The sequence below is a fragment of the Ostrinia furnacalis genome, unplaced genomic scaffold (genome assembly GCF_004193835.3).
Source record: "Ostrinia furnacalis isolate ACB-3 unplaced genomic scaffold, ASM419383v2 OfSCF3012, whole genome shotgun sequence".
NCBI classification, from domain to species: Eukaryota; Metazoa; Arthropoda; class Insecta; order Lepidoptera; family Crambidae; genus Ostrinia; species Ostrinia furnacalis.
Window position 1 is genome coordinate 914,780 of NW_021133251.1, and position 16,352 is coordinate 931,131.

The 16,352-nt window shown below is 43.5% G+C and overlaps 1 protein-coding gene across 1 annotated transcript; it reads left to right on the forward strand.

The window, feature by feature from the left end:
- Positions 1-239: 239 nt before the first annotated feature.
- On the forward strand, positions 240-15,550 carry LOC114356967 (uncharacterized protein DDB_G0284459-like). Its single transcript, XM_028310368.1, has 8 exons — positions 240-377; positions 2,884-2,997; positions 5,743-5,993; positions 8,896-9,036; positions 9,505-9,752; positions 11,432-11,527; positions 12,660-12,698; positions 12,910-15,550. The coding sequence occupies exons 1-8, from the start codon at positions 240-242 to the stop codon at positions 14,172-14,174; spliced, it is 2,292 nt and encodes a 763-aa protein (XP_028166169.1). The 3' UTR covers positions 14,175-15,550.
- Positions 15,551-16,352: the final 802 nt, after the last annotated feature.

Sequence of the window (16,352 nt, forward strand, 5' to 3'; positions counted from 1 at the left end):
AAACCTTTAAGAAAAGATTATGCACCACGGACAATAAATTAAATTAAGGGGGCCTATCTTTTTAGCAATTAGCAACTACCTACCTGCCAATAATATTTTTCACAAAATCGCTTAAAAGCATGGAAATTTTTCCTTGTCGCGACATGATCGGTGTAATAAATTGCGGAAACAGATGTATGTCCGAAGCGAGTAGTGTAACGCAGTAACTACGAAGCGCATTTACGGTGGCTCTCATTAACATGTATTATCCCCCAGGCATGGTGGGCGGGTTCCTGGGCGGGCTGCTGGGCGTGGGCGGGCTGGTGGCGCTGCCGCACTTGCACCCGGCGCACCCGGCGCACCACGCGCACCCGCCGCACACGCCGCCCGCGCACCAGGTAACCAACCTTGTCGCCTTGGAATACGGGCTGGTTTGCTATAGTTGGCCAGTTTTTTTTTCGCCAAGTCGGGACTTTGGTACTTTTTGAGTAAAAATAGCGGGATTCTTCCGTCAGAAGCGGGACATAGTAAAAAAACGTAAATAATCAAAGGTCTTAAAATATTTATCTTTTTATTTGACTTAAAATTACGTTTACGTGACAATAGATAGCAAAAGTAGCCATAGAAAATGTATTTTAACAAAAAAAAATAATATTTTAAATCAGATTTACTGTATCGTTAAATTCGTCTTTAGAATAAAAAAAGAAAAAAAAACAAATAGAAATAAAAAAAATCTTTAGAATAATATGGCGTTTCAAATAATAGTCTGGTGAAGTGAGTCTCTCTCCGAAAAGCGGGACCTAGCATGTCCCGCGCGGGACATTTAAAGGATGATGGGCACAAATGTATGGAAAGTGGTACCCGCTCCAATAGCCATAACCAATATATATTTCAAAAGGCCTTTAGATGTAGGAAAATATCTGCTATGGGGCCAGTTCTAATTCACGTTTTGAAAGCAGTAATTCCACTAAGTATTATAACAAAATATAACAAATCATCCATGTATACGAGTATGTACTATGACTACAATCTATTAATATAACTAAAAGAAGCATTGAAAAGGAAAGGATTATACCTACGACGAACTACCCAAGCTATTAGCCCTTGATTCTCTTTCATCATCATCATCATGATCATTTTAGCCATAGCACATCCAGTTGAACATAGGCCTCCCCCAATGATTTCCACAATGGCCGGTTGGTTGCAGCCTGCATCCAGCGTATTCCCGTTACCTTTATGAGGTTGTCGGTCCATCTTGTGGGTGGACTTATTGGGTCTTGTGGGTTTATTCACTTTAGCAACCCATAATAAAATCCTTAAGAAGTAATAAAATTCTAACCCCTTTATTATTAAAATTAAGTTACACCCTAGTTGAACTCTGGCTTAAATTGTCATTTGGTATGGAAATGTCATTTTAATCCATGGTTCATCCTAGGTATAACTTTTTATTAATAAGGGGTAGTAGTTCTTCAAATAAAAATTATCCCTAAAAATAATTATAGAGTTAAGGAAGGATGCTGGAGCAGTAAACCCTTCATGCCTCGCATAACCTAAGTACCATACGATGGACACGTATGATACTTCGACTACACAAGAAGTATGTTTATCTTCGAACGCAACCAGATCTGAGGCTGGTGGCCATAGTAAATATTATTCTTCTTGGTAAGACCTTTCAAATGACACTACAAACATAACTATTGGAGCCGGGTAACATTCTGCAAAAAAGTATGTTTATCTTCGAACACAACCAGATCTGAGGCTGGTGGTCATAGTAAAAGTTGTTCGTCTTGGTAAGACCTTTCAAATGACACTAGAAGCATATCTATTGGAGCCGGGTACCATTTTGCCCATTGTCCTTTGATTTAAAAATCGGGACGTCTGGCAACGCTGTTTGCTATGTACCATCGGCAACAGTGTTAACTATCCATTTCCTGTCATGCCGTCTCGTTCTATCGCAAAGAATCGCCATTTGATGAGAGCGAGAGCAAAAATGGAAATGGATTGGATAGTTAACAGTGTGGCCGCGTGTACGTCAAATAGTTCGTCACAAGTAAGACATTGTTGAAGAGAAACTTGGAGACGGTTTTTGGTATAGTTCCAAAATACTGAACTGTCCTATCCATGACATTGACAGCGGAGCGCCACCGTCAATACCGGAACGCTGGTTCCGATTTTTGCCATGTTGGAAACCATAAGTTGAACGATGGTAGCGCCCCCCTGTCATTGAGTTTGGTGGGACAGTTCAGCGTGGGTCATCTATAAAGTTTGTACACGCAGTAGATGTTGAACAGACAATGGTTCGAGAAAAAGTGTGAAATGGTCGTGCAAACAGTACGGCACAGACGTAGTGCAATGCCATCTATGATTCTTTATGTTAATTAGTTCAGTACTACTGTTAGTTTGGTAAAGGTGAGAAGAATCATAGATTGCGCTAAATATGTATGGGTTTGGAACAGACGTATTGCAAACTTTTTGGCTACTTTGGCTGTACGAACAGCAGCGCATCAAGCTAAATACTCACTGTCTTATTTCGATGTGATACAGGCTATTTTGCAACAAAACTGTATAAATGTGCTGTCGAATGTACACGAGTATACCTTGTCCTCTACTGACGTCTGTAAAATACTTAATTTAAATTGTGTATTTATTAAATTTTTTTACGCACTTGCCCTTTTGTAATAAGGGTGTTTGTGTTGGCTGTATTTTTTTGTGTCTTGAATTAAAAAGATAGGGCTTAACCATTAGGCGAACTATTTAACAGCTGACTGTAACTTGGACAAGTTTGTGCGGCGTATCGGTTGCTAACACGAGTTAGCGGCGACCACGCTGATTTGCGTTTGACAAGTTAATTTATTCGAATTCGTAAGGTATGAAACATATAGTAAAATATGTTTATTATTCCAGCAACAGCAAGCGCAACAGCTTAGGCCCGAGGTGTCTCACGCGGACGACGCAATGGAGCTGGACAGCGAGGAGCCGGCCGACGCGCCCGCCGCGCCGCCGCTACTGTCTGATCAGGTAACGAATATACAGGGTGGAAACGATAAGTGATCTCATTCGATTATTTCGAAACTATACAAGATATCCAAAAACTGGTTACTCATCCTGAAAGTGCTTCACGAGCTCTATCCAACGGTATCAATAATAGGTTACAAAATAAACTGGATCTATCCGAAAATTCAATGTTTCCAGCTTCCATACATTTAGTAGTAGTGGTAGTAACCACAGTCATGGCACTCATTTCTTGATAATATTATAGCAAGTAAAGCCTAAAATCGATGTTTTCCATGAATAATTTTAAATAAGAATGCAATTTACGAGTTCATATTAAGTGTTTATTATTTATTAAAAAAAATTAACACTTCTAATATTGTGTGGCTGGCATACATTTAGTATGGAGGCTGAAAACATTGAATTTTCGGATAGATCCAGTTAATTCTGTAACCTATTACTTATACCGTTGGAAAGAACTCGTGAAGCACTTTCAGGATCAGTAACCAGTTTTTCGATATCTTGTATAGTTTAGAAATAATCGCGTGAGATCACTTATCGTTTCCACCCTGTATGTACACTACTCCAGGAATGGTGAACCTTTAAGTATCGACGTGCCACTTTTCAACCGACTTCAAAAAAGGAGGAGGTTCTCAATTCGACCCGTATGTTTTTTTTTTCTATGTTTGTTACGCGATTACTCCGCCAATTATGAACCGATTTGAACAAATCTTTTTTCGGCGTATAGGTAATACCTTAAGGGTGGTCCCATTCAAATTTAATAATAGAAAAAACAACCCCCAAGGGTGGAAAATTGGGGATGAACTTTTTTATACGCAATATCTCCGCCGATTGTAAATCAATTTGAACGATTATTTTTTTGTTGAATAGGTATTATCAAAAGGGTGGTTTCATGCGAATTTGAAGAAAATATTTCACCCCCAAGGGTGGAATGAACTTTTTTGGGGATGAACTTTTTTATACGCAATATTTTTAATTTTTTTTGTGTTCACGCATTTGAAGTCGGTTTTATTTTTTTTAAAGTTAATCTAAAAAAATATTTGATGTAGTCGTACTTCGTAGACGTGCCCTCCAATAACACCTAATGCTATCAATGAGAGGTATAGTATAGTACAAGTCTCGCCACTGGCGAGCGACAGGACCTTGCTCTAAAGCGGCACTAACTGATAAGACCAAATTCGGTAGCCTCATTCAAACATAAGAATAAGAAAAACTTTATTTGACACATAACACATTATTTGCAATGTATTTTGTTTCATAGTGAATTTTGTGATTAGTGGCATGCCATTGTTTCGCCATCCATGTACTGCTCAATACGGCTTTTCGATGAAGCTGTTTATTTTAATATTTATTTACTTAAGCTTTTCATCTTGTTTGGATTAAGGCTCCGTTCACACTAAGCCATTTTGATAAAATAATGATTTAATTAAATATATTTTATTTCCAACTACTCACAAATAAAATCTTTCCCCACCAGCTACAAGCGCTTCTGTCCAAGCCACCTCCAGTCTTCAACGCGTCCGAACCGCCACCCGGCTTCAATCTGTCCTCATATACCTATTTTTTCGGCTAATCATGGGTGGTCGATGCTCACAGGGCCCATTATGTTCATATTTTAAGTTCTATCGGCCACAGTGTTAACTATCCATTTCTGTTTTTGCTCTAGCTCTAATCAAATGGTGATTCTTTGCGATAGAACGAGACGACATGACCGGCAATGGGTAGTTAATACTGTTGCCGATATAGTTTATGATAATTAGATGCAATGAATGATGGAATATTGAAATTGTTTCCCCACCAGCTACAAGCGCTTCTATCCAAGCCGCCGCATGTGTTCAACGCGTCCGAGCCTCCCCCCGGTTTCAATCCATTCTCATATACTCCACGCCTCAAATTCTATTCTATTTTGTTGGCTAATCGAGGGCGGTCGGTCCTCTCTCCTAATTGCCGTGCCCCACATGGGCTACCTAAGTAAACTCCGACAAACTTTACTTCGACATTACGTTACTCCGACATTTCTGAATATCGACATGACTTTACTTCGACACTACACTACTCCGACAAAGGATATTCGCCTTTGTCTAAGTAGTGTAGTGTCGAAGTAAAGTCATGTCGATATTCAGTAGTGTCGGAGTAACGTAATGTCGAAGTAAAGTTTGTCGGAGTTCAGTTTTTGAGCCCCCCACATGGCCCATTACTGTCTAATTTTAAGTTCATGTTAGATGCAGCAAATGATTTATAATTTAAGTTGTTTCCCCACCAGCTACAAGCGCTTCTATCCAAGCCACCGCCTGTCTTCAACGCGTCCGAGCCTCCCCCGGCTTTAATCTATCCTCATATACTCCACGCTGCAAACCCTACATTATAAACATCATAGTATAAAATGTTTCCCCGTTGTTACAAGCCCTAATTTCTTGCAGTTTTTTTTCCGGCTAATCAAAGGTCCACGTCCCCTAATGAGGGCTATCGTTTTAGCGCTTACCAGTTAGCGCCACTGTAGAGTAAGGTCCTGTCACTTGCTAGTAGCGAAGACAGTGGCGGCACCAACTTGTGAGCGCTAAAGTGGTAGGAGGACTATCGTATTTGCACTCATCAAGATGGCGCTACTGTAGAGTAAGGTCCTGTCAATCGCCAGTGGTGCCAACTGTTAAGTATAAAAACGATAGCCCTCATTGCCGAGCCCATAATGGTTATTTTAAGTTCATTATAGATGCAGTAAATGATTGCTAATTTAAATTGTTTCCCCACCAGCTACAAGCGCTTCTGTCCAAGCCACCTCCTGTCTTCAACGCGTCCGAACCGCCACCCGGCTTCAACCTGTCCGAGCCGCCGCCCTTCAACGCGTCCCAGCCGCCGCCCGACGACAAGCAGGACGACGACCGCAAGAACGACCGCGACCGCGACCGCAGGGATCGGGACAGGGATAGGAGGGACGGCGGACGGGACAGGAGGGACAGGGATAGAGAGCGTGGTGGCAGAGATCGGGGACGGGATCGGGATAGGTGAGTTTAATGATTGTGTCTTATTTTCTAATATATTAGGATGTCGATTTAGATTTTTTTATGTAGGTAGGTACTGACGACGACCCATCGAGCTAAACTCTGTAACTCTGTTCATTATTAATCAAATTATTTGTCCTAATAAACCTTACGATGTCGTCAGTCCACCTTGTAGGTGGACGTCCTACGCTGCGTTTTCCGGTACGCGGCCTCCATTCCAGAACCTTGCTGCTCCATCGGCCGTCAGTTCTGCGTACTATATGCCCTGCCCATTGCCACTTCAGCTTGCTAATCCGTTGGGCTATGTCAGCAACTTTAGTTCGTTTACGGATTTCCTCATTTCTGATTCGATCTCGCAAAGAAACACCAAGCATAGCCCTCTCCATAGCACGCTGTGCGACTTTGATCTTCTGTATAAGGCCTATAGTGAGAGGCCACGTAAAGGTAGCAGGGAAGCGCTGGATGCAGGCTGCTACCAATCGATCAACGTGGAAAGCATTAGGGGAGGCCTATGTTCAGCAGTGGACGTCCTATGGCTGAAATGATGATGATGATGAATAAACCTTATCCAGAATTCCTAATGAATGGTGTCTGTTTCGTATAGTGTCCGACCGAATGTTCGGTTTCGGTTTCGTTTTCGGTTGAGTTTCGGTAAAAACACGAGTTTCGGTTTAGTTTCGTTTTCGGCGGCAAACTTGCCGAAACTACGACCGAAACCGAATGTGCATTCGGGAGTTTCCGCGCTGTTATCGGTCATGTTCGGCGCGTTGAATGAGTGAATGAATCCGATCAGAGCCAATGTCGTGATTCGCTCGCTTGTTTGTTTGCTGTTAGTTTTGTTTTGTTGTGGTGGCGAGTTTTCGAGTGATTTATTTTGAATTTGGTAAGTTTTATCTCGTTTTGTGTCGTTATAACATAAGAGCGGGTAGTAAACATAAAAAAAAATATTCAATATGACTGATAAAAGTATAATCAAGTTTAATATAACCCATTTTTTTTTTTGGTTCGCAAATCTATACGTAAACAAACATTAGTTAGGTAGTTAGTAATGACTATAGTGCATTTCATGGTGATAATATTATGGATTTAGAGTTTCAAAGTTCATTTTAGTATTTATCACCAAGGTATCCAAGTGGTTTTTTTTTTAAATGTCTCTGGGGTGGTGGCGTAGTGAGGCGGGTCGTTACATTCCCTCTAATATGGTCGAGTGAAGCGATGGCTGGTTCACTCGTCATGTCTGTGAACAGGCGCTGCTTTCGGGGACTGGTCAATCCAAGTTATTCCAATTTATGTATGCGAGTCATTTCTACTAGTTTTTGAGTATGTAATCTGTAAGTCTAGATATTAGCACGTCACTACCTTGTTTAATATACCACGCAATTTTGTATACCCATTCTTATAAGATACACTATACAAGAATGCATGGTAAATTCAGTGAACTGCTCCTGAATCGAATGTACCTACTACTGCTATTTCTATTTATTTATATTAACCGGCTATATATATTATTTATATTAAAAGGCACAACAGGGTGACCCTCATGTGGGTACCTGGACATACTGGAATCGAAGGCAATGAGAGAGCCGACAGTCTAGCGAGACAAGGGTCAGAGGCGGCACCTATTGGGCCAGAACCGATAGTGCCCTTATCTATAAGCACTGTACACATGGCCATGAGGCAATATACATCCAGGAAGCACAGAGCTGAATGGGAAAGCTCCAACGGCATGAGCCACTCCAAACTATTCCTAGTTGGAAACACAAGATCATGGGAAAAGCTCATACTCAATGGAAACAGAAGGCAAGCCCGAGTGATCACGGGTGCGCTAACAGGACACTACACTACAAACCACATGCTCCACAAAATGGGCCTAACTACGGATGACAGCTGTCGAGCATGTGGAGAACATGCGGAGTCCATGAAACACCTACTCTGCGAATGTGACGCGCTAGCCAGAACTAGAATGGGTCTCCTGGGGTCGGCTTATCCGACACCAGAAGAATATAGGTCCTTCTCACCCAATCACTTGATCCACTATATGGATAGGATCTTTGTGGATGAGGGGGGATAAAGGTATAGGGAAGCACAAAAGATCCCAATGGGTCGACGTGCACTGCGCCCATGCGCGGCCCTAAAATAAGATAAGATAAGATATATTAACCGGCAGACAGTGGTGACTGAGTTTGTTGCGGCGCTTCTTCTCAGCACTTGCCAAATGTGGGTCTCGAAGTGCTGGTAGGGTAAAAAGATTATGAGACATGTAGAGGCTCCTTAAGAGCAAAATGACGATTTGTAAGAACTATTTATTAGTCTAAACAAATAAAGAAATTTTGACTTTGACTTTGAATTACAGTAGATAATAACTTACGTACTACCAATTTTGTTTTGAAAAATTATTAAGGTAAAAGACCCGACCATGGGACGGGTTATGTAAATGTCCTGAATATTGCGAGTATTTAAAAAAAATCTAGACTAAATCCTTCTTTTTCTTTTTTAATACATACTTAATTTGATACCTTTTAGAGTAAAAAGGCGCTTTATAAGTTCAATTTTAATGCAATTTAAAGAGAAAACAATAAAGACTGACTGATTTTTTCTTTATTTTTTCCTCAAAATATGAGCTTTGTAAGGAAGTTTCGGTTTCGGCCGAAATAGACACCGTTGCCGAAATTCGGTTTCGGTTTCGGTCGTAAAACTAGTTTCGGTCGGACACTAGTTTCGTATAATATTACAAATTCCCAGTCTCCGGGTAGTTGAAATTACTCTCTTGTTTTCTTGAACAGCTAATCTAAAGCACATCATTATTATCGACTTTCATAAGATTCCAGTGTCCAAGTTGAAGTGTCGTTGTTTGTTCTTTAAATGCTAGAAGTGGCAGTATGGTAAACATTGTATTATTGCGCAGGGAACGCGGGGGAGAGCGGGACGAAAGAAGAGACCGCGAGCGGGGAGACCGCGGCAACCGGGACCGCCGCGACCGCGACAGGGACCGCGACCGGGAAAGACCCGACAGAGACCGGTTCGGCGCTCGAGATAATAACAACGGGTGAGTATATTTTCAATGCTGTGCGCTTAGACAAAATGTACATTTTAAAAAAATGGTCTATGACGGATTCGGTCAAAAAGTGCAACTTGTCTAGGGGGGCTGGTCATAGTAACATTATGGCACAGCACATTTTGCAACTTAGACAATAAGAATTAATTCAGCAAAACAGGGTGCATGTGATGTACTACCCTACCATTTACCAACTGTCAAACCACATATGTAATGCAATAAATGATTTGATTTGATTTAAGAGAAAAAGAAATATTTCACTGTAAAATGTATTTTAAATTACATTGTTTTTTTGCGCCATTTGTTTATTTATTTTAGGCGCATGAGTGTAGCTTTTGTAAATCATTATTCCTACCCACCCACTAATACTGTGCCATTCAAATGCGCGGATACAGTAACTATATAGTTTACATAACTAACATTTTACTGAACATACTCTAACCACTTTTATTCTCACAGAGACCGCAGCCGAGAGAAGTCCCCTCGCATTCCCGGCAACCCCGAACAGACTGGCGAAAAGTCCCTTCAGGAGCGACTATGGGAGATGGCCAACGGCAAGCCCGCTCCCAGGGACGACAAGCCCCGGGACGACTTCCAAGATGGAAGGGAGGGAAGGGATGACAGGGAGGATGGGAGGAACGACCGTCCTCCGCTGTTGGATAGACCGCCGATGAGGCACGATATGGCGCCGCCGCTTATGGATGATGGTAAGGAAATTTACGACTTTTTTTGTAGCCATAAGACTCTTAGAAGCGACTATAGCCAACGGCAAGCCCGCTCCTCGCGACGACAAGCCGTGGGACGACTTCCAAGATGGAAGGGAAGCAAAGGATGATAGGCATGATATGGCGACGCCGCTTATGGATGATGGTGAGTGATTTTAGGACTTTTTTTGTAGCCATAAGTCCCTTCAGGAACGATTGTGGGTGGTGGCCAAAGACAAGCCCCGGGACGACTTCCAAGATGGCAGGGAAGGAAGGGATGACAGGGAGGATGGGAGGAACGACCGTTCTCCGCTGTTGGATAGACCGCCGATGAGGCACGATATGGCGCCGCCGCTTATGGATGATGGTAAGGAAATTTACGACCTTTTTGTAGCCATAAGACTCCCAGGAGCGACTGTGAGAGATGGCTAACGGTAAGCTCGCTCCCAGGGACGACAAGCCCCGGGACGACTTCCAAGATGGCAGGGAAGCAAGGGATGACAGGGAGGATGGGAGGAACGACCGTCCTCCGCTGTTGGATAGGCCGCCGATGAGGCACGATATGGCGCCGCCGCTTATGGATGATGGTAAGGAAATTTACGACTTTTTTGTAGCCTTAAGACTTCCAGGAACCACTGTGGGAAAGGTCAATGGCAAGCCTGCTCCCCGGGACGACTTCCAGGATGGAAGTGACGGAAGTGATGATAGGGTAGATGTAAGAATTGACCGCCCCCCGCGGTCGCGGGAAGTAGACTTGTGTAGTACATATACTATGTACTAATAGGAAGCATTTCCTTTATGTGGACGAAAACGAACTATTCCGTCTTGGTCGGATCGTCAAATCAGTCTTTTAGTTCACTTTAGTACAGCCGATCACGAATGAATAGGTGTGAACGAGACGTGGAATTGGTGACAAGCGCGCGCGAGCGAGATGGATTCGGCTCTGTGAGTGTGTTGCGAGTATTTTGCGACATTGTATTATAATGTGATAGTAATAAAGACGTTTTTCGTCCGATCTGATTAAAAAAATCGGTGTACTAAAATGAACTAATAGTGCTAGAATGAGACGTGAGATTAGTGACATGTGAGCGCGAGTGAGATGGGTACGGCTCTGTAACTGTGTTGCGAGTATTTTTCGATATTGGACCATAACTGCATAGGAACAAAGACTTTTCGTTCGATCTACCTAATAGAATCAGTGTACTAAATGACTAATAGTACTAGAAGACCGAACTAGTTCATTTAACCGATTGTACTAGTTCGGAGCGATCCGTTCAGTGTCCGAGTAATAACAAGCCTAGCGGGAAGCACTTTATTGCGTGCAGCACAGGACTGAAGGTCGCGAGAAACATCTAATTTCAAGCAGCGCTGGATGGTCAGTGTAAAAACCTTTGAGCGATGTCTTTGTCCAGCAGTGGACGTCCCTTGGGACTACACATCAAACAGAGAATGGGCAGCAGCGCTCTCTGAAAAACATCAATCTTTTAAACTGCGATCTCCAACCCGCCTGCCAAGCGTGGAGATTATGGCAAAAACCTTCACTATAGTGGAGGAGGCTCATAGTCCAGCAGTGGACTGTAAAGGGCTGTTGATGATGATGATGATGATGGACGTCCTTTGAATCGAAATAACGAATGAGCCAATCGTCTCGTGACAACCGCTTAACCTTAAATTCTTTGCAGAATCGGACAACGGGCCGGGCGGGCCCGCGGGCCCGGGCGCCGGTTGGACGCAGCTGCCGCGTATGCCGCCGCCGCACTGCGCGCCCTTCCGAGCTGGTGAGTTATTGTGCTAAAGCCCGGTCCGTGAGCACGTAGAATTTTGTCCAATGACCCCTAGCTACCCATCCTTATCGCTCGCGCGTAATTATATTGCTGTCGCGACTGTGCGACTGGCACCCGCAGTGAGTGTGCGAGCGCGATAGCAACATAATTACGCGCGAGCAATAAGGATGGGTAGCTAGGGGTCATTGGATAAAATTCTACGTGCTCACGAACCAGACTATAGCTTATATTGTTGTATAAGTCTAGCGCTCTGACTCAGCGCTTGAGGTATGGAAGCGACACGGGAGTGTTTTTGTGACGTCAAACGACAGAGAGACTTCAAATGTGCTTCATATTTGTATGCTCTGTCACGTCATTTATGTCAATCTCACCCCTCCCATACCGACTGAGGTATAGACAGGCACGGACTCAAGTTAAGCACTCGACCTTAGTAGGGGCTATTTTGCAATAAAAACGTTTTATCTCATGAATGTACTGGAGGCAGAGACTACTACTATAGCGTTTAGGTCGCTCAATGAAAGTTGAGGCGAACATGAGTACATGTAATATTTGAATACAAAACTTTGACCGTAACTTTATCGATAACCGGCGTTTTTTGTATGGAGTTTGACAGATTTTTGACGTTTGTCAAGGTTAAAGTAAGATGGTGCAACCCAGCCTAAGACTACTGTATTCAAATAACGAATACACTTAACTACCACAAACAGTCAGTCCGACTACGTTAAGTTGCTGGTTTTGATGGCCTCATCAACACCAGCAACTTAACGTCAAGCATCTTAAGCGGTTGTAATGGGAGCTTTTTTGGATATTTTCTGATGTGCTGGTGATTTTACGTACTAACTCCTACATAATAGCTCTGTGATAGAACTAAAAATTAACGTTTTCGATTAACTTCACCCTGCTTTGATTCTTTGGTTGTGGTCTTCGGTAGTATAAGTGTCTTGTCTTACATCTTTAACTGGCTACTCTCCTTAATATTTTTCCCTCCTGTCTAAGTACAATACTTATATAACATATTACAACCTGTACCTCTACGGTAAAACTTTCGTAATAATTTAAAACACCTAAATTAGTTATTATACCGTAATTAAAATCACTTTTCTATAAAGAAATATTTCATTTGCAGAATTGAGAATGAGAGGGCCTCCTAGACAGGGAATGGCAGGTACGAAATTTACACCCTCAACCACCATTTCTGTATCAAATCAAGTGTTGCAACGAATTCATGTTATTGGTATCTCTCGCGAACTGTGGCCGAAACCGATAGACCAAACATTATCAAATCATTGCAACACTTCGGAGAATACAGAAACCGATCCATAATATAGGGGTCATGCTGCCCTCGCAGATATTAACATGCTCGAATCTAATTCCAGGACCGTGGATGGACGGGCCGGGCCCAGGACCGGGGGGCCCCGGCGGCCCGGGAGGCCCGGGGCCGGGCTTCGGGCCCCGGTTCAACGGCATGGGGCCCCCGCCCTTCAACAGGCCCCCGTTCGAGCGGCCGCCCTTCGAGGGGGGCCCCATATTCGAGGGCCCGCCGAGGTTCGAGCGTCCGCCGTTCAACCGAATGCCGTTCGACGGGATGAATCGGCCCCCGTTCGACGGGCCCCGGCCGCCGTTCGACGGCCCGCGGCCTCCGTTCGACGGCCCGAAGCCGCCCTTCGACGGCCCGCGACAGTTCGACGGCCCGCCGGAGTTCTTCGACAGAAACAACCGACGGTTCGACGAGCGGGAACAGTTCAACGAGCGCGGCTGGAACGGCGACCGCGACCGCGACTGGGGCGACCGCAGGAACAACGAGTGGGACGACCGCCGCAGGGACCGCAGGCCCCGGGAGCTCGACGACCGGTTCCGGGACCGAAACGACCGCAGGAGGAACTTCGACGACCGACCGCGACCTCCCCGGGACGCGCGAGACAACTCCAAAGATAACAAAGACGCGCCCAAGGACGCCCCCAAGGAGATCCCTAAAGAGGCCCCCAAGGAGGCGCCGAAGGAGGAGAGAAACACCAGAAGAGAGAGAGACAGAAAGTCGAGGTGGGGGGCCGCCGAGGACGTCGTGATCCCGGCCGAGAGCCAGGACGTAGTACAAGATATCGCCGAGAACCAGACAAATATTACTAGTGATAACGCTGAAAACGTCGACGCGAGTCGGGAACAAACAGAAAGCGATCCGTCCGAGCGGGAAGAAGCGAGCGAGCCGTTCGCGCCCGTACGCCCGTCGAGAGAGAGAGGGACGCGTTTAACAACGAGGAGGATCGGCAGCCGGAGAGCGAGGAGCGTTCGTGTGCTAGTCACGATTATAGCGAACAAAACCACATCGAACCGGTTCAAAGGGAGGAAGCGAAGGAGCTCCCGGCGCCTAGCGATCTGTACGACACGAGCGAAGCGGTTGCGAGTTTCCCGATGCCGAAGCCGGTCGCGGAAGCGATGCCCGCCGTTGAGACGGAAGCCAACAGCTCGAAGGACATATTCGACGAGGCGAGGGACAGGGAGCCCGAGCCCGCGGAGAGCCGCGAGGGAGCCGCCTGACACCGGCGCCGGTGGAAGGTGGACTATTTCCAGTGGAAATGATTCGGGTGACACCCGCTCGGCCGCGCTCGCTAGGCTCGCTCGCCCGCGGGTGGGGCGACTATAAATGTTTAAATTTATATACCGCTCACGAAACTTATAGATGTTATATCGCAGTTTTATAAGATTGAAATGTATATTTTGTTGTTGACGTGGAGCCCCACACGAGCGCGGCGGAGCGGCACGCGACGACGCCAAAGATTTTTATACGCAATCAAATATGAAATATACGAGTGCCTTATTGGTTACCGAAGTGGTGTTTTGTTTGCTCCGGCGCCGCAGAAGAGGAACGCGCCTGGGCGCTCAAGTGGAGCGACCCGGGCCAGGTACGTCCGCGCACGTCGAGAACAATCGCACGACACGCACGCAACAACCAAAGCTGCGTTTACACGAGCATAACACACTTTGCCTGTATCCCAAGTCAAGCCTGTACTTAACCTTAAAACTGTACTCGAGTCATTTCAGCAAAGTTATCAAGGCATCTTGCTCGTGTAAACGCGGCTCTTAACACCTGTTTGATTTTCATCGCGTTTCCAGTAAGATGTTGCAAAGTTCTATTACAATTTTGAGTTGCACCGTTGTACTCGGCGTGCGTATTTTTCTATTGTATTTGCCGATGTTGAAATGGAGATTCGTAATGATTTAATAGTACTTATGATAAAATAATTGAATGGATAAATTTTGTTGATTAATTAAATAAAATCTCCATTTCAACACTAATAATATGACTAGCAATGTGTGCAAAACACCGCGGCGCGCGTCACCCGAATCGGCCCTGGAAATGACTACAAGGAAACAACGCAAGACTCAAGCGACGGAATCCTCCATTTTGACACGATGTCGAGCCGACGTCGGCCATCTTCGTTATGTTTCTATTTTTTTTTTCTTTACTTCAATTAGATCATAATTTCATTAATATATCTGTATAACTTTAGTTTAGATGGATCTTAGGCTAATTTTGGAAATTAGCTTCCAAATCAAATAAATTGCATTATTCATTCATCGATTAGAATTGATTTAGCTTTATCTTGTAAAATTGGTGAGGGTAGGAAGAGATTTAAAAATGATAGCACTATATTCATCTATATGATAGACACTACTAACACATTTTATATGTTTAGGAGTTTAGTATTCTAGCAAAATACCCATCACATAGAGATAGGTTGGAGTATAAAGTTAAAATATTTTACATTGAAAGTACTTCGCGTGCACTTGCACATTGTTTAGATTTAAACAGTTCAATGTTAATATGTAACATATTTTACAAATATTTAACTATATGTGGGTCTTTTATTTTATTGTTAGGGATTACATACCTATACCATAATTTTGAACAAGTTTCTAGGTGTGGCCCACGATATTGTGTAGATAAGGAATTTATAATTTAATTGCATGCATCGATGTTCTGTCATATTTGTGCTTCAATAAAAAATTCAAAATGTCTATCTACATTTTTATTATTTGTAAAGGGAGTTTTAGCACTGGCAAGGTTGGCATCAGTCGGCGTGGTCCCTTTTGCACACATTGTCTAGTTTTGCTTGTGTATTGTTTGAATTGCAGCTCTTGGGACCAACGGAGCGCCACTCAGTCCACGGATGGATAGATGAGCCAGCCAGATTAAAGACGGCTGACTAGAAATACGATCGTAGTGTGACCCGCTCAGAGATGACATCTAAATTAAAATGCCTGAATTGTTTTTCTTAACACCTATAACGTTTAAATCGTTGTTCTTTCATTTCGGAAATCAATATTTTAAATTTAATATTTTCTCACAAATGTTCATTATTTTAATGATACCACTAATTATATTACTGGCCTTGCTGTCATGTTCATAAAGTTGCATATTAAAATGGCCGAACTGATTTTGATAAAAGTACATTTAATTAAAACTTAGAAAGAAAAAAGAAAAATAGTTTAACATAATAGTTTTACACAATTTAAATTACACTTATATAATTTAACCAAAATGGCTCCTACTCATCGTGTATCAGGTTCCATTCAGAACATGTATTCTGTAGGAACCATCTTGAAAAGATGTAAAAGTTCTGAAAACTTAAAACTTTTCCTAGTGCAGAGAGTACTCCCTTTTATCAAAGGGAAAAAACACTACATTAATATTGCAAAAAAATACACCTCTAGACCAATTACGAGTTGACTGTGACAGCTATGTATGAATCTCACAAAGTGATTCTTTCTACTGCTCAAATACATAAAACATAAAAATGGATTGAATAAACTTGCTCTC